This window comes from Caloenas nicobarica, chromosome 10, assembly GCF_036013445.1.
Source record: "Caloenas nicobarica isolate bCalNic1 chromosome 10, bCalNic1.hap1, whole genome shotgun sequence".
In the NCBI taxonomy this organism is placed as follows: domain Eukaryota; kingdom Metazoa; phylum Chordata; class Aves; order Columbiformes; family Columbidae; genus Caloenas; species Caloenas nicobarica.
Window position 1 is genome coordinate 4,162,877 of NC_088254.1, and position 18,317 is coordinate 4,181,193.

Below are 18,317 nucleotides of genomic sequence, written 5' to 3' on the forward strand. Positions count from 1 at the left end.
AAGCCAAATGTGCAAATATGTTCCTCTACAGAGACTCTCTCACATCACATTATCAGACAAAAACACCAGCTTTATTACTGGTTTGTTCTGATGGCACCTGCAGTTACTTCTATCTGTCATAAAAAAAAAGAACCACCATAGCAAGCTGTAAAGGAATAAACAATTTATTTTTTTCTTTACAATCGTTATGAAAATAACATCACTTACGTTTTGTGATTCAAATTTCTCGTACCGCATATTGCTGATTTCTAACATGGCACTTAAGGGAACATTCACTTTAACAGCTACACAATTTAATGAAATAAATTGATTAATTTTCCATTTCTCGGTTAAGCATGACAGAACATGACTGAACTGTGTAAAATTTGAGACCACTTATTCATTCCTGATGTCTTAAGGAAGAAAAAAAAAAAAAAATCTTTCCCTTTCTGCTAAAATATCTTACCATGTTTACAAAGACTGAGTGGAAGGGGAGAATCTCGCATAGAAGACACCTAAAGGGCAACAAAAAAGTCTTCTCTATTGATTACACAGCTGGTAAAAAAAAAAAACACAAAACACACAACAAAAACCACCACCTTACAATCTGATAACACTGGATGATAACACTACCTGTACACATGCACAGGTAAAGCTGAAATACTGTGCAGTTTTAATAGCTAGAGGTGTAGTGCACCAATTTTTTGCCTATTTAAGAAAAGATAATGGAACATTTTAAACAAGTAACCAGAAGTTTCACTGGAAAGCCACGAATATGTGTATGAAGACAGAGGAACGTTCTGCAAGATGCAACTTAGTGGTCTGGCTTCCATCACATATACAGGGAACCATGCATAAGGAGCTCTTTGCACACACGTGCATGATCTTGAAGTTCAAAAGACAGTCTTAGTAGTCTGTATTTGCATGAACAGGTCAAGTTCCTACTCAGTGGCTGGCACGAATCTTAAATCCTCATGCACTGTTTTGGGACTTTACCTCTAAAGGCAAACACTTGGTATCTATGCAGTTCAGCTTTTGCAGGCCACCAAGTCACACTGTATTTTCGCTGGGTTTCATCAGGTTTAAATTCTGCTTGTGTATCCTGCATGTCCCTAACTAGTTACTACTCTTCAAAGTTACCAGATTAAGCATCACTAGAAAATTAATAGTCACCCAAGGAGACCTACAACAGCAAGAGAAGCTTCCCCTGCCGTTGCTTCCTGCTACATGCGGCTCATTTTTCTTCTATGTAGACTTCTAGTGGTCAGAGGTTAGATGCCTCTGCAATTTTTTGACCTTTGAATGAAGGCATCAGTAATGATGCTTAATAAAATGAAGCCAAGAGCTCACTGGAAACTTGAGTATAACAGCATCAGCTCATTTCATATTTGCGAGCTAACAAAACGCCCGGAGACAACACGATTTCCATACGCTTCCTCACATTCATGTATTAGATTCACATAGTGGCATAAGAAACAGAGCTGCTTAGTTTTACTGTACAATTGTGTAACAACTTCCATGAAGAAACAGCAACACATGCACAACCACCAGCCCAACCGTAAAAAAGAAATGGTCCTGCAACACTGCAAGTCACCTCTGTCCGCTGGAGAACTTCCTCAACAGTTGCCATCGAGTTAGTTTTATCTTCACAACCTAAAGACTTCAATGAAATCGGTCTGAAAACATCTCCTAAGTCATAGGACTAATTCATTGTGAAGACTCAAACCCCAGGAACTACTGACTTTTAGGAATAGGGCAGGTAGATTCTTTAAAACTCTTCACCTTGACATTTCAACTGTTGCCACTGAAAGGAAGATCTTCAGCTTAGAAAGATTTCATTTAACTCTTGAAAACAAGATCAAAAAAACCCAAAACAAAAAAAGCAGACAATACAGATTGATTTAGAGACCAGCTCCTTCAAAACCAAGACAACATAACTAGAAAATTAGAACCTGGTCCCATTTTTATATTCAAACACTGATTGTAAGTAAAAAAAAGAATACAGTACATGCAATAATATGAAAAACCTGCCTAATGAACTCAAGTACATAACCAAGAGTAACTAGGGAATAAAAACCAACCGAAACTGCTGCTTACAATACACAAAGTAGGGGGCATTTTAGAAGACAAATGACACACAAATCAAGATGATCACACCACGAGTCCCTCATTGGCAAGGATTTCTTGGCTAATTCAAAATTGTATGTCACATAAGCAGCACACATTTTCTGTCAAAAGTAGGCCGGTAAGTTACAATGCTCACCACTGATTAAATATTTCCCTTCCGGATAAATTGACTGATAATATGCTTATTTAGAGAAGGTTACAAAATACATTCTCAAAACCAAAAAAAAAGTGCTGTGAAACAGAAGCAGGATTTCTCCCTGCATGCACTTCAGTTTTCCAAAACAATTCCATGAGTGTACCCGACAAAGAAGTCCAACTTCTTCTCAGAAAACCAAAAGAACACAAAGTAGAAGCCTGATGCACTTGAACATTCTCAACCACTAGTTTGGGGGTTTTTCTGCTAATTAGCCACTTCCCCAGAGCCGAGTGATTTGCTGCCTAGTATCTGAATGCTGGTTTTATCATGACGCACCCAGACACAACACTGCAGTCAATCCAACAGCCCGAGAAAGAACATTGTAAAAGTCCAGAGAACAGCCCAGGAACACAGAACCCCTCCTTGTCCTCAGAGCCGTTTCAGAGCATCGGGAGTCACCAAAGGAGAACAAATGGCCTCCAGTCGCAATTATGGTCAGAAACACGACAGCTGAACACCCCAAATGTTTCCGCACAGCTGTCCTGTAGGACGGGCACGCAACACACATGGCAAAGCTGCACGTGTTAAGAGAATATTGCATTTGTCTGCTGGAAAAGGATCTTGAATTTCTGTGTGCATGCTGTGGCCTTCAGGCTCCTTTGATTGATAAGTATTTGTTTTAGGAATCCTATCTCTACCACTATTGTACAACAGTTATACATTCATGCAAAAAGAATGACTTCATCATATTTTAAGCCCTATATAGGAAGAAACATTAAAAAAAGCGTGTCTTTGACAGATACACAACTAATTACTAAACCATGGTCCTCCTGTGGCAAGTTCCATTCTTCTTCCATAATAGCTGAGTTTTGGTTGTGGCTTTTTGAGATATTGCAATCAAAAAAGTGAATAGAAATAAAATCAACTAAACAGAATTTGATCTATAAACCCCTCTGCATTAATGAGAATCTTTATCAACACAGCTGCCTAGAAAAAAATAAATGGTGTTTGATATCACTGTTTCAGTATACACTGAACATTCAGTCGCAAACAGGGACTTATTTTACCTTTAAGTACATATATTCAAGTGTTCTGTTTGATGATCCATTTCATGTCACTTCAGGAAAAGACAAAGGAATGTAAAAGTTCTTCCTGTGCTTCATTCCATAGTTTTCTAGCTTGTGACCCCAAGAATGGCTAGTCTAGTCAAGGACAACACGAAAGCCATTTATTGAACCAGCCTGAAAACAAAAAATAACGTCCTCCCACACTGAACCTGCACTACAAAAAAAGAGGATTACATTTAAAAAAAGCCCCACAGAATGGCAATGAACGTGGTAAACAGAGCATGGATTTTTCTCACTGCAGTTTCACGTACAGGCACTAAGAATGCGCTGCAGGAAAACGACTGGCAATCCAGCTGGTTGACTAAACTGAGAGTTTAAGTGCTCTACATACAACTCCATGAACTTCAATGTAAACAGAAGTGTTTGGCCTCCATGCAAAGCAATATTTCTGAAAGTGCTGGGGTTTGGAAATCTGTCCCGCATATTTCCAAAGGCAACTAGTTTACATTCTGTTTGACAGGATTAATAAAGTGTTTTGGAGATTAACTCACTTTGGTCACGATCCCAAAGAAAAGTTTATGTTGAGTAGTTTCAACTATCCTCTTCATCATCACTAATAAGGTCTCTTTTTTCTACACACGTCTCTCGTTCACGCAGGAAATCCTCACGAATGGCTTCTAGTTCAGTTAGTTCAAGGCGCACTTTCTCCAGGTGATAAGTCCTGCGGTTCCTGATCTGACGTAATGGAAAAGGATTCAGGTCTCCAAAAGCAATCCCAGTCAGTTTCCTGTAAGATGACACAATGTTACAAGACAATCATTCATATTTGGTGTTTTCAACTTCATCCGTATCAATATTTAGTATATGGCTGATATCTCTGGTGTCCTTCACATACCCGACAGGTCTCAGAAGCTATCAGTACTGCAAGGAAGTTCTAGAAAGCACTCAGTTTTAAAGTTATTTCATGTGAGAAACTGTTATCAAATGCTCGACAGTTTGCAAAGCCACCGGCAACCTCTACAAATGCTACAGCAATTACAGCCTTGAGAAGACTGAACAGAAGATGTAGGCTTGGCTTATCAGAGCTTCATGGGCTCAACTGAATACTTGGTACACCCAGTTACCCGATTATATATTGGATAACTTCCCTCATATAACTCACTGAAACACCTTCAATCTCAGCAAGTTATCCCAGCTAATGAGGTGGTGTAAGAGACCTGATAAAGCCTGGGAGCATGGACAAATACAGACAAGGATAATACGAAACACGTTTAAGCCCAACTTTATGATACAGTGAGAAAGCTGCGGGATTCTGCTGGCTGGAGCACAGAGAACTCTGAGCTGGTGCCAACTCGAGCTCGCCAGATCACACAGCAAAGCACCACCTGAGTACCCGTTACCCTCCCAGTCATGCTGCATCATAATGTCATTCGGTCATGGCAAAACTAATGACTGCTCTGCCTAATTAGTCCGAAGACAGAGTTAACTACCTCGTTACTGTTGATCTATACCTAAAAAGTATCTCATTATTAAATAAGGGAAAAAGGGGAACTGGAATTTAACCCAGTTTAATTATCAGATGAACCCAAATATTAAGAAGGTTTATTTGGACAGTTCATTTAAGGCCAAGATCTCTCTAGGTTCATATTTTTTGTGAACAAGAACTATTTCCTACTATTTATAAACAGAACACATTTCAACACCTTCTCTACCTGTGCACAACGTGCTATGGAACCCAGTTGTCAGCTGTAGAAAAACCTAACTCTGACATCCTATAACCTAGAGTATAATTATGCACATGGCTGTACAGACTTTTCTCTACTAGAGAGCTTAAACTTACAAATTCTGTGCAAAATAATTTTCTAACCCATTCAGGATGTCCATGAATTCTATTAAAATAGTATTTCTGATTTTTTCCTCTGCAACGAGATGACTTTTTGTCCATATCAGTAAAGACATCATTCTACAGGCTTTTGTATTGTTTAAATTGTGATGCTGTAAAACTTGTACAAAAATGGTCTAACAAGAAATCAAGTGGTTTGAATCCAACCTTGTCAGTTCTAGCAGGCAAATGGACAGTCCCTGGGTGGCACTACACCACCTGCAACGCCCAAAAACCTGAGAAAACAGAGACTGACAGACCAGCAGAGTGGTTTGTGCTGTAAATATCGCTGATGCACTGAATTCTGGCCTTGCCTGAACTCACCTCACCATCTGCCAAAGACACCAGATTAGCTCATTTTGTTAACACCAAGACATTTTCCAGCAATATTAGAAATCTTTAAAATATATTATTTCAGCACCAGAGAGTTTAGACAGGAGAGCCAGGCCCTCATCTCCTTCACATAATTGGAAGGGTAGGCCAAACCCGCAGCTCTGATTAAATATCGAAATTTGGTTCGGACTAGGTAAGAGCAAAAAACCTCAGGAGTTTTTGGAGGGGTTTCAGCAGAGGAAGCAACATCTGTTATTGAGACTTTTACCACTTAAATCAGGTGCAGAACATTCTCCCTGTATCAGTCCTAGCAATCCTTTTTAAGCACAGAGTTAGGATTATTCGGTTTTAACTTCTCCCCAGTCAAAACCGTAACAATGGAAGTAAAAATGATAAATAGCTCTTGCAGTACGAGCCAAAATATAAGCCTAAATTCATATGGAATTTATTATGGTAAAAACAAACACCTCTGATTCCAGTATATGATTTTGCATTAAATTCTAAATCAGTGAGTTTCAATATCTGTGCAAAATATTTTCAGACACTAAACCAATCCCAAGATGACTTTTCTTTTTAAGATTAATCTGCTGCTGTACAGTCTGGAAACTAGGAACCTAAAAACATTAGACCCTAATTTACAAATTGTAATTCCTATGGAAGGATTGAGAACAGAAGAATATCTTCTATGATTCGGTGTACCTTAAAATGAGCTGGAGTTACGTTGGCATTAGCCTATGCATTAATGATGCACGAGAGATCCAAACCTAGTTGGGTCATAGCTCACGTTTTTAATACTTGAACCGCTACATGTTTTTATTTATCACAAAACACTTTAGAACTTAAGCTGTATCCACATGCAGGGGGAGACTTCACCTATGGCTGAAATTCTGAAGTGTTGTTACCGTGATACAAGTGCAAGACCAACCTGGCAAAGCAATCTCTATCGTATCTAAAAATTTAGAGTTACACATTCATCACTTGTGCTTTTGTCTCCACTAGATAAAACTACTCATGAGAAATCTCAGTAGTTAGTTTCACCTCTAGTTGCTTTATATCTAAATTAAGATCTAGATCAAAACAAAACAAAACGAAACAGGAGAGACTTCTCCATGCCCCACTACGAGCCTTTCAATCACACACAAGTTTGGGTTACTCACCTGGCATCAAGTATAGTGCGTGTGAAATATCGAAGGTACTTGAAAATGGACATTGAATCTTGCAGTTTTAAGATTTCTTCTTCTTTGTATTTAAAAAGTGCCAGGGCAAATCGGAATATTACCTGAAAGACATACCATGTTTGGTTCTTTCTAAGAACAGAATGCACTGATTCTCATTATTATCTATTAAAAATTCAAAGGAAAAGCGTCATTCTTCCTGCAGGCTGTGTTTGAGCTATCTAATCACACCTCCTTCTATCTCCCCTCCCTGTCCTGTCCCCCATTTCCAAAAGTTGCAAAAAACTTGCATTGTGGCCTGTAACCAAGACAAAGTGTCCTGCAGTTCTATCCAGAACACAATACTGGGTTTATAGCATAAAAATTCTTTGAAGTTTTGAGTTTCAAATGGAGTTGTAGCACAGAGACTGCTGACCCTGCTGAATGCCTTTATGTCACTTCAGAGCTAGAATTTTTACTTTTTAAACAGGTTGTTTTCCAACACCTTGAATTTTCCCAACACATTTGGGCACCAATGCTGAAGGAATTTGAAACCAGTTTGTCAATCAACTTTGGCAGGAGCTGGAAGAAGCGTTATTATTTCCCTTCATTCTGAATAGGCTTAAGTTCTGAACTTTGCCAGTTTGTACTGGCTGCCTTCCGAAAATACCATGATGCGTAAAAACTGATTTGAATGAACGCACAACCAAAATACCATTGTGTGCTAGAATGCGCAAGACGAGGCCCACAAGAAATCAAACAAACACACAGTTCTTGTCTACTTATTTTATAACTTTCCTGTTCTTTCCAATTGCCTACAACATTTGCTTTAGTGTTATTGTTGTGTTGGAATCCCACGATGTTTTTTCCCTGCACAAATTTTGTTTCACAAGCATGAAACACAGGAAAATTTTCACTCCCACCCCTTAATTTATGAGATAAGAGCCCAGATAGTCATTGTTTGTCAGTTGTACTTTAAATGTCTGCAGAAGTAAGAGCTGCTGCAGATATAAGCTAAATAAACATTAGCACTTGGTTACAGCTCATTTTTACACCTTCTCAATACTTCCAACTTCTGCCTCCACAGCACTGCCAATAGATTTATTTTTCACAATAGGGGTTGGGGAAAGGAAAATACTTCACCTTTAGAATTCTTCCATGTAACTCAAGCTTGTAACTTGCAGAACACAGAAAAAATGGAAAATGTTTTGACTGGTTACTTACACGTTTCCTCCCTTTTTTTCCTACTAGTGATTTTAAGTGACAGGATTCCTGTTAAACAATGTACCTCCACCCTGGACTCCATAAGACTACAGTATTTTGTTACTAGGTAACAACTGAAAAAACTTAGCTCATGCAGTTCACCTTTGGTCCCTCGTACAGGAAGGAGTCCCAGATTTTAAAAAGGATGTCGCTGACCACACTGTCCACAAACACCACGAGAAACCAGTTGAAAGTTATAAGCGTATAGTCAACTTTGTATTGTTCAAAATGAGCGTGCAGTCGTGGAAGCTTCTCGCTCATTAAATCCTTGAATACTCGCTGATCGACCTAAAAGAGATGACAAATATGACATGATTGCTCCTACGTTTTCCAAAACACATGTGGCTCAAAGTAGGGCCGTTACCAATCTGCAAGTCCAAGTTTTTCAAGAGCTAATCAGGAAATCCAGGGGTGTCTAGTGAACACTTGTACGCTAGATCCACCCAAACCAGCCACGGCCACCCCAACACATGCTGACCCACGTCAGGCTCATGGGGCTCCTGGCAATATTGTGCAGCTAATGATCAGGAGAGGGGTTAAGGACTGGAGCTCCACGCAGGTCACTGCACAGTTATTTCAGTGTTATACTCTGAGTTCTCATCCAAACAAAGGCCCTGGTGCCTGGAACTCAGCTCTGACAACTCCACACATCCCCCAAAAGGCCTATCAGAGAGTTTCAGGGCAAAGTCTTTGACTAGCTGTAGTTTACAGGACCAGAGCACATACCTGAGATCCTAGCAGTGTCTTAGTATAATAATCACGAGGCATGAAAACTTCCACTATTGTCACTAGACACCAGAAAGCATCTTCCTGTTCCAAGTACAGAAGTGCAATCGCTACCAATCTGAAAATAGGGTTTATTTGGAGAAAAATATTATTATAGTATCACAACATGTATTAAGAACAATTACAATAAAGCCTCTGTTTCTGTTCAGCAGAGACAAATGTTTTACCAGGAGAGCACTAAACAGCAAAACTGTTAACGAAGTTTAAGACGGGGTAATGAGATGTCTTCTCGGCCATGCCAAGTATTTTTATTCAGTTAAATAAGAAAACAGATAAAGGCAAAAGCAAAGTGATTTGCTAGAAGCCATTTTTCCAGGAACTAAAGCAAAATAATTAGAAGATTCCAAGTCCTAAATGTACTACTCTGATTCCTAGACTTTTGTCTTTTTATTAAAGAGGAGAAAGAACAGACAGTTCTTGCATTTCACACAAAACTGATTTAAGTTTAGAAAAACCCTTTTTAGCAATTTTACTTTATATTTATTAAGATAAATATAAGTAAACTTCTGTCTTTATGTACCATTGTCTTTTCAAGAAAAGGAAAAGCCCTAAAATTTTTCAAAGACTCGTTCTAAGAATTTCTTAAAGTAGAGAAAAACAAAGATTAAACAACTGCAGCATTCTTGGTTTTCCTGTTTCTAACGAGTATGATTAAAGAAAAAAATCAGATAATAACTTTTTGTTGTTGATAGCTGTTAGAATACGAAAGGTTACCTCAAATATATTTCTCCAAGTAAGCTTGTTTTATTTCTGTATGCAAGAGGAGCTGTAACAACATGAACTGCTTCTGCTGTTACACAGCTTAATAAGGTGATCGCACTTTAAAAAGCTTAAGAGGACTAAAGCAAGGAATAAATATTTATTCATTTTTAACTTCTGCAAGTATATCCAAATGCGGAATTATTTACAGCAAAACCAAAAATAAACCCCAAAATGTCCTAGGGGAAAATAAGGCCAGGCAGGAAGTTCAAATTTAGCAAAAGCGTTTCTAACACCTCCTGGTCACCAGAGACACGGCAAGAGCCCTGTGCTTCACACATGGCTTGTGACGTGATGTGCTGTAAACCCTCCGATTTACCTGCAGAACGTAACCACTCGTGCGGAATACTCAAAAAAAAAGAGTAATTCTTCTTACTACATTATTCACTACCTGTACTACTGCTACCACCATCTCTCTAGTAGATTATTCACTGCTCCTATTCTACTACTTCTTCAGTGCAGTTTCAAATGACAAAGCTGCTCTAGTTCTAAAGTCTCTTACCCTATTCTAGGACCTATATTAGCGCACAAATTGACATCTATAGTATCATATCATGGGGATGAGGAGGGTGTCAGACTAATAGACCCTCTTCAGATAACATCTTCTTTTACTACATATCTCAAAGTACCAAAACCATTTCGGCAAATGCCAACTGCAATGGCTTGAAGTTTTTCTTAGCTTTGCAACACGAGAATCATCCTTAAATTGATTACTGGAATTCTGACTGAAGACATCCCGAGGGAAATGCTGAAATTTGTGGCCTTAACAGTACAAAAAGCTTTCAAGCACTTATTTCTGCTTGTTTAAAAAAAGCCCAAAAACCTCACAAATCCTCACACACAAAAGCAAAAAGATCCCCTACAACTGACATGAAGACAACGTAAAACTACATTTAAGCAGCTCATTTCTTATGTGAGTTAATTCCAGGTCCAGTTCTTTTGCCGAGCTGATTTTACAAGTCTTCTGTTTTTTAAAAGATGTGATAGTTATTTAAACATTATAAATTATGAACTTACAAGCCATAAGGCAAATGGCTGTCCAAAAGCATGTTGCTATACATGTGATTTGAAAGGCTCGCTAAGTGTTTCACTGTATAGTTATAACTCAAGATTTGCAAAATCTCACCTGTTGAGCCCTTGGCAATATCCTATATCAGGATTTCTCCACGAAAATGCCAGCAGCACATTTCGCAGCTTCTGGATTCCATCAGATGTCGGCGAGGAATAATGTTTATTGTTTGGCAAAGTTCTCAAGAGATCTAACTCAATTTGTTTAGATGCAGGATTTTGTTTTTCCAGAGCATTTTGAAGCAAGGTTTGGAAGTACCCAGGAACAGTGCTGTCCTTGAATTTTTTAACATGGAGATTGATGCACCATTTCCACATCTTGGAACGATGTTCATGTGGAATTCCAGACCGAATAAGATTCTTTAGTTCTACACAGCGTATCATCTCTCTATTCATTGTGCTCGCAAGATAGTTCTCCCATTTTACCCCTGTGGAGATCTCTCGATTTTCACTGAGAGAAAGCGATCTCAAGTCCAAAGCTCGTGATTTTGCTACTAGTTTCTCCTCATCATCATCCTCTGGGACCGTCTGAAAACCATATATATCATATTCACTGAAATGGAGGGGAAAAAAAGAAAAAAATGCTTTTACAAACATGTTCAGCAGCCCTGAAACCCTCAAGTTCCCATCCTAAAGTTACTTCAAATACCCCTCAAGCCATTCCCCATAGTTTTCAAGTTTTAACAATTATTATTTAAACAATTATATCCTTTATTTAATCATTCTTTTATAACCCCTACACAAAAGTCTTTGTGGCCATAGTCGGATAAATATTATTACACAGATTAAGCAATGTATTTAAGAACACGGGCAATCTCAAATGAACCCACCTCTTCAGTAGCTCACCTTCGGCAGCTACACAGCAACATTTGAGTCTAAGTTTTATATTGTGTCTCAAATAAAATAATAAAAGTATTTATAAAGCCAAAAGGATGCATGATGATACTGTTATTCATGAAGGGAAATACATAAAACCCCCCGAAATCCTGCAAATACATCCCCACTGTCAGTTTTCTAGTGTTAGAACCAGGCCCACTGACCAAGATACACAAACGTTTATTTTCATAGGACCAAGTTACCTGACAAGGTGTGGTTTGAAAAACGCTTGTTCTGGCTGCTCACTCGTTTCTGCTTTCAAGGCATCCTCCAGTAACTGTGTGATGACCTCACGAGCAGGACTCTGCTCCTCAGAACAAACAGGAGTTTTCATTTCTTGAAGCAAGATCAAGTATTTACTTTCTATCTGACACAGTTTGGCCTCCAAGCTTGTATACTGCAGAAAACAATATCTAATAAGTCTTCAGAAACTTACTTTGTATTACACTTCTTTCAAAATATCGTTCAATATTAATTCTACTAGTTTATGTTGCTTAGAAACCTGCGAGAACAGTCAGCTTTACCTTCCATTTTTGTAGTGCCAGAAAACATAAAGCAACACTTATGTGTGGAAAATAAAAAAATATATACGCATTTTATTACACTACTGTAAAATTCTGTATATGAAGTTCTTGGGAGAGAAACTTCAGATACCTGTGGCTTTTCACATAAAGACTTTTAAGGCAGAATAGCAGAGCAGAGACTTTCTACCATATGTATTTTTACGTACAGAAAAATCTGAGCAAGCTTTACATTATATGAAAGACAACTCAACCATTTTGTGCTTTTAAAGTAACATCTTTAGTCTATGCACGTTTGAACAAAAAGAACTTAAATGGAATTTTAAAGAGATGAGTTAGGTAATAGTATGTAGGAATTGTAAACACACAGCTCCATGCTGAAAATACAGCACTTAGACCTGGCCACTGTGTGCATTGTTTCCAAAAAACTGAAAGCAAACCCTAACAAAACATAGCAGGTATCTTACTTTAGCTATGGATGTGTGTGTATTTTCCTAAGCCCAGGCAATGGAAATCTTCTTTATTTACCCACAACTGCTCTACACTCAAGTTCATTTATACAGAAACACACGTGAAAGTTACATTCGCTGTACTATGGTCATCCCTCACACTCGGAAGGAGAAAGCTCTGCTCAGTGACACTCCAAACCCTCACACGTCCTGTCTTTCGCACACTTCAAGAAAATTACAGCCCTGATTCTGAGGAAACAATGTTTTCAGAAATACACTGGCCTCTGGTCATAACTTATGAAAAAGGTCCACTGGTTAACATGACTTTAAAGTCAATTACTTATTTCAAGAATCCATTCAGAAAGATTAGTCTGTAAGGACTCAACTGGGGGGGATTTTTTTTTGTTTTTTTAAGCTATCACATTTAATACATTTAAGTCATTTCATTTCCGTTCCACAGTTACATTCCCGAGTAGATTTACAACTGAATTTTTGAAAACTGCTTTAGACATTTCCAAAATGAGAATAGGCCATGTTAGTCTGACCTTTGCCTGCCATTCTCTCTCTCTTGCTTCTGCATTTCTTCGTAGGGCAGAAAGTTCCAAAATCTCCTTATTTAAAAATTTATTCTGGGTCTTATAACCCTGAAGATTGTCCTGTTGATAAAAACAAAACAAAACCAAACACTGGATTTTTAATAAAAATACCCTACAAACAGCCAATGCCTACCAGAGAAGTCCCGTAGGCTGCACCACCAAAGAGAAAAGAGAGGCGGAGGAGAACACAAGCAGAGCGGTCAGGGTTCTGTGCGGCAGCCAGCAGCACATCCCAGGCAGTACAAGCAGTGGGGGCACGTGCCCTTGGGTTTTGGTTACCCTCACTGGTCCTCGTTTAAAGTACTGGTTTGATGTCTGCCCCCACACAAAAATACAAAGCCTGAGCAATAAGCTTCTTTGCCTAATCCCCTCAGCTCCAGGCTGCACATATTACCTGTGAAACCTGAGGCTGTGGGACAACGGAATGTTGGTGCCCTCCCAACAATCACAACACTCCCACGCTCCACATCACCTACAAGCTTTGATCTGCTTTCTGCCAACACCATTGATTTCCAGTTTCAATTTTATTTCCTAAAGCCTCCCAGGCTCACATTTAGGAAAAAAAAGATGAACGTTTATACATATTTTAAATGACTGACTTGTATTCCAAATCCCTTGGAATGTTAATTAATTTATCCAAAGGCAAGAAAGCATGTTTAGAGCAAAGCGGGTAACTTCGGTAACTCCATTAAGAACTCCTTACACATTCACTGAGGTAGGTTAGAGAAAAAAAAAGCACTGATAATATCTGGAGCAGCATTAATAAAACAGGTTTTTATACACCTCCTCCTTCCTTCTCCTCGAAGCTCCTCCTTGCCATTCCACGTGCTCTTTGTTTCCTCACGTTTGATATTTAAAGAAAATTAAAAAAATAAAAAGCAAGCTTTCTGTTTCTTTTCTGCCATGCCTATATTTTCCTCTTCCCCTTACTTTTTCCCGTTCCTTTGATTACTCCTCCTCCACACCAATGATTAAATGACTGAAAGCATGGAACACTGGACTATAGATGTACAGAGCAGCTCAAAATACACAAGTCCTGTTTAGATTGCCACACAACAGCACCAAGTGTAGATTCCAAGCAGAGAAAGCCCCAGCTGATGAGGAGCTTGGAGAACTGCTGTAACGATCTCCCCAAACAGTGTAGCAGACTAGAGAGGAGCTTTTACATGGAGCAGAGATTCCCCCATCCACCAAGACTGAGACATTGCTCTTACTTTCAGTCTGTCCAGTTCCTGTAGTTCCTTATTAACACAGGTGGCCGTGGAAGAATTTACTGCTCCACTTTGAGAGGATGTATTGTCCTCAGATTCACTGAGCTGACGGGAGAGTTTCATGATCACTTCGTCTTTAGCTTGAATAGTTTCCATCAACATGCCCAGCTGCTCATTGAGTTCTCCAACTTTACATTTCAGGTTCTTTACTTCCTGCTGGAGACTATCTTTTTCCAGATTTAACTTTTCAAGCTGGTTGTTGAGACCCAAAATCTGGTCATCTTTTTGGTGCAACAGCTCTAGTTTGTCTTTGGGAACCCCTTCACAAAGGCGGCTTGCAAAATATTTATCATATTGGGAAGATCGGACTGTTTGCTGCAGAAGTCGCACAAGTTCCTGAGAAATTAAAAAAATATTGTAATGAAGCTTTTCAGTTTTGCAACTTAAAAATCTAACGTCAAGCAAAAGAAAGCTTTAGAATGGGGTTTGCACCTCAATCATCAGCTTACAAAAGATTTCAAAGTGGTGTTTTAAGGAAAAAAGGCAATGTATGACACGATTTCTAGCAGGCTAGCACCTTATGATGACTGGCCTATAAGGATGGATTGACTACTTCACTGAGCTAAGGATCCTGCCTAGAAAGGCTACAACAGGTTTGGGAAGAGTAGCTGACAGCTGTGGCTCAGCAGTTACTCGGAAGCTAGAAAAGGGTTACTTGTAGAAGCCCTGTTATAAGAAAAGAAATACGAAGAGGGCTTAGGCCAAAAAAAATTAAGAGGTGAACGTTACAGAATGGAAAAGGGAAAGATAACTAGCTGCTCTCTTCCCTAACAGATGCAAACAAAATTAAAGGAGAAAAAAAAATGCACACTGCTTTGCTGAAAAGGAAGTCTTTGGAATCAGCCAAGTAATTAACTGACTTGTCACAAGAGAGAAAAGGAGTTTCTGTGGTCTTTGCAAGAAAGACATCATCAAGGTTCTGAACTAGAACTTTTTTTGAAAACACATCCATCTAACGACACTACCTTTTTCATCTTCTATTCCTCCACACTAAAAAAGGACAAGTATCTTTGCTGATAGACACCAAGTTAATGAACACTGTGCAAATGGAAGTTTTGCTCAGGGATCTAATCTTCGACAGATGTAAAACTTGGTCCTTCTTGTTTGAGGACTTTTTGTAAACAAAGGTTCATTCAGCACCATTATTTTCTAACAACCAACCAGCTCCTAGTGCAGTTAGATGGCCACAAAGGGTAAACTCACAATCACCTGCCAGATCCATTTGATTTTTGCACACTTTGCCCGAAGGCTTAATTACCTTTTGGCTCAAGAGATCTTTCTTTAGCTTTTCCAACTCTTCTTGCTGGCTTTGATACTTCAGTTGCAGCTCCGAGACCAGTTTGTTGCCGTTACCAGAACACCACTCAGTCGGGGAACAGTCGCTGCTGTTCCGGTGTTTGCTTGATCCAATCATGTCTTTTAACGGGCGCCTTGTTTTGTGTGGGATGCGGCCAAAATCGAACGGAAAAGCTGAACTAGTCAGTCCTGCATAAAACAATTTCTTCTAGTTCAGTTCACTCAGTAAAAGGGTGTTTCAAAACATTCAGATTTCCTTTTAAAAATATGGTCATTAAAATTAGACTCTAAGCACCGTTTAAACAGCCCAACACGATAGTGTTGAACAGGCCTCATTTTCCAAGTCGCTTCCTTTGGTGGGAAGAGTATCTAGCTCAAAGTCTCCTGCCCTCCCAGAAAAAAGATTTAGCTCATAAATTAATACTTGCGCAATAAGACAGGAAGAGAACTTCACATTACAGAAAATAAAAGGTACCCCTAACTATGGCAAAGTAAACTTTGCTTTGAATAATTAACAGCTCAGAAGTGATCAGAGCAAAACCATCACTGGTATCACAGCGTACTGCTCTTGTAAGAGGCATTCAGTGTAAGGTTTCACCTCCGTCTGTATAACCACGGGAGTGTTCTTGAGGAGAAGGATGTTTTCTAACAGATTAATCAGTTGGATGGCAGCTGAAGTGCTCTTGAGGAGCTGTAAAATACTGGCAACACGCTCAGGGGACCTGAAACAGTGGACAAGGTGGCTTCAAGCTGACTCTATTTTATCTGAATGGCAAGGGACGCCGAACACATCGGAAAGAAGAAATTTTTTAAAAAAAATTTACAGAGCTCTAGATGTGGTTTGTGAAGAAAATATAAGCTTCCACTTATTTCCTGAAGATCCACACAGCACGGTACACTATAGTAAAGAAGGTAAGGCACACACTGCCCTTCCCTGCTCCCGCTTGTACCTTTACTTCCTTCTGCCACAGGTTTCCTCTTCTCTTCCAGGGCCATCGAGTCCTCCAAGTCTTTTGGGGTTGGATCCAGCAATTCCCACTCTTCGGTGGTATAAAATATGCTTTTGCGGTTTTCATTATTTCCTTTTCTTAAAGAGGACATTGAATTTCTGTGAAAAAGACACCAGGAAAAGTGACAAAGATTTCTCCATTTTGCATTCTTTTTATACAGGGATTTCAAGACAACCACTGCAGTTGAAACAGTGCAAACTAAAAATCAGCTAAAACACAGACAAAACCAACACCAAATAAAAGCTCAAAGAAAATAATGCATATCCTACTAAATAGCAACCTGCTATCAATAGTGTTATGTTTCAAGAACAAAATAATTATTTTGCTTTAACAGGATATTAATATCTAGGAGACCACTATGGTCTTGTGTGTAATGCTGTTTTATCCTTGTTTTGGCAGTGGGGAAAAAACAAACAAACAAAACAAAATTAAGACTTAGAAACAGCATCTCTTTATTGATCAGTTATTGTAGCTTGGAATTTTAGGATAGCTGCCAAGCATTAAACAGAGCAGCATGCAGTCAACACGCATGTGTGTTATAGTTTCATGTTCTGGATTAATGTCAAACTTGGGCTCATCCAAGAGACCTGCTGTAGCTGAACCGCTGCCGACAGACTCCTGAGCAGCTCTCCTTTCCTACGGTGGAACGTTGACAATCCTCTGCAAGGCCATTTCAGAGGCAACCTCTAAAGTCCAGCCAGATAATTCTATAGAAGAACAATACATTTCACGAGCAGGATGAGATTGCCCTACCCAGCTTCCCCCACAGCCACCATGCAGTCAGGAATGTTTAAGTCCACACTAATGTCCACAAGTATTAATGTAGCTCAGTATTGTAAAGTCTTTGTTCAACTGCAGAAGGAGATTCTACATCAATCTATACGAATCAGTTTAATATTTTAGGTATAAAGTTGGAAATATATTTAGTATCTCAGCATTTTCTACAGTCTGTGTAAGATGGAGGCCCACAAAGATGCTTTCACTCACTCAGCTACGTTCTCTCTTCTTACTCTTCAAACCTTAAGCAGAAAGTAACCCATATTACACATTCAAGATCACTTGATGACCCCAAGCCATCAGGAGCACAGCTATACAGAGAGACCAACTCCTGAATATCACACTACAATATCTGCTGCGCCAGTGCCACCAGAAACATTTCCCTTCATCCAAAAGTGCTTCCCAACCCACAACTCCACTCTTGCCTTTCTGCTCTGTTACAACGAAACATTAACACAGGCCAACCAGGCAACACCGAGAACTTCACCCTGACACTGCCCTTCCAGCTAGACTTCCCCAAAGCATATCATATGCAACTCAGGAAAAAAAAATTTAAAAAAAAAATCAAGAGTGAATTTTCTAAAAGTTAGAAAGACTCTTTCAAGTATACAGGAATTCACCTAACAGAAGTTGTTTCATGTTATTTTCCTTCTATTATGACTAAATTTAAGTTCTATCAAAGCAAAGTGGCTACGCAAACCCAAGAAACCACACAAAACTACCAGTTTAAACAGGACATGTAGTAACAGGATTTACATATTTCTTAATCCAGCCATAAAAAAAAAAAGACCACACACAAAACAAGACACACCAGAATAACACTTTGTAACCTCTCAGATCTCTCTGCTTAACAGGAAAGCTTTAAAAGGAATCTGTTTAACTCAGCACTGCTGATGAAACCTAAGAACAACGTTTTACTCGCAGCTCAAGAGGGATGTGGTCTAGTTAACCAAAGCTACGGCTCTGC

At 39.1% G+C, this 18,317-nt stretch overlaps 1 protein-coding gene across 1 annotated transcript in view; it reads right to left on the reverse strand.

The window, feature by feature from the left end:
- Window positions 1-188: 188 nt before the first annotated feature.
- The window catches only part of TBC1D2B (TBC1 domain family member 2B), a 29,694-nt gene continuing 11,565 nt past the window's right edge, over window positions 189-18,317 (reverse strand). Inside the window, exons 4-13 of the mRNA XM_065641819.1 lie at window positions 16,514-16,671; window positions 15,526-15,752; window positions 14,211-14,603; window positions 12,946-13,056; window positions 11,634-11,827; window positions 10,613-11,107; window positions 8,668-8,785; window positions 8,044-8,229; window positions 6,682-6,803; window positions 189-4,096 (exon numbers count right to left, since the gene is read on the reverse strand). Of these exons, the coding sequence (XP_065497891.1) occupies window positions 3,901-4,096; window positions 6,682-6,803; window positions 8,044-8,229; window positions 8,668-8,785; window positions 10,613-11,107; window positions 11,634-11,827; window positions 12,946-13,056; window positions 14,211-14,603; window positions 15,526-15,752; window positions 16,514-16,671 (2,200 nt within the window). The 3' untranslated portion in view covers window positions 189-3,900. The remainder of the gene's footprint in view (window positions 4,097-6,681; window positions 6,804-8,043; window positions 8,230-8,667; window positions 8,786-10,612; window positions 11,108-11,633; window positions 11,828-12,945; window positions 13,057-14,210; window positions 14,604-15,525; window positions 15,753-16,513; window positions 16,672-18,317) is intronic.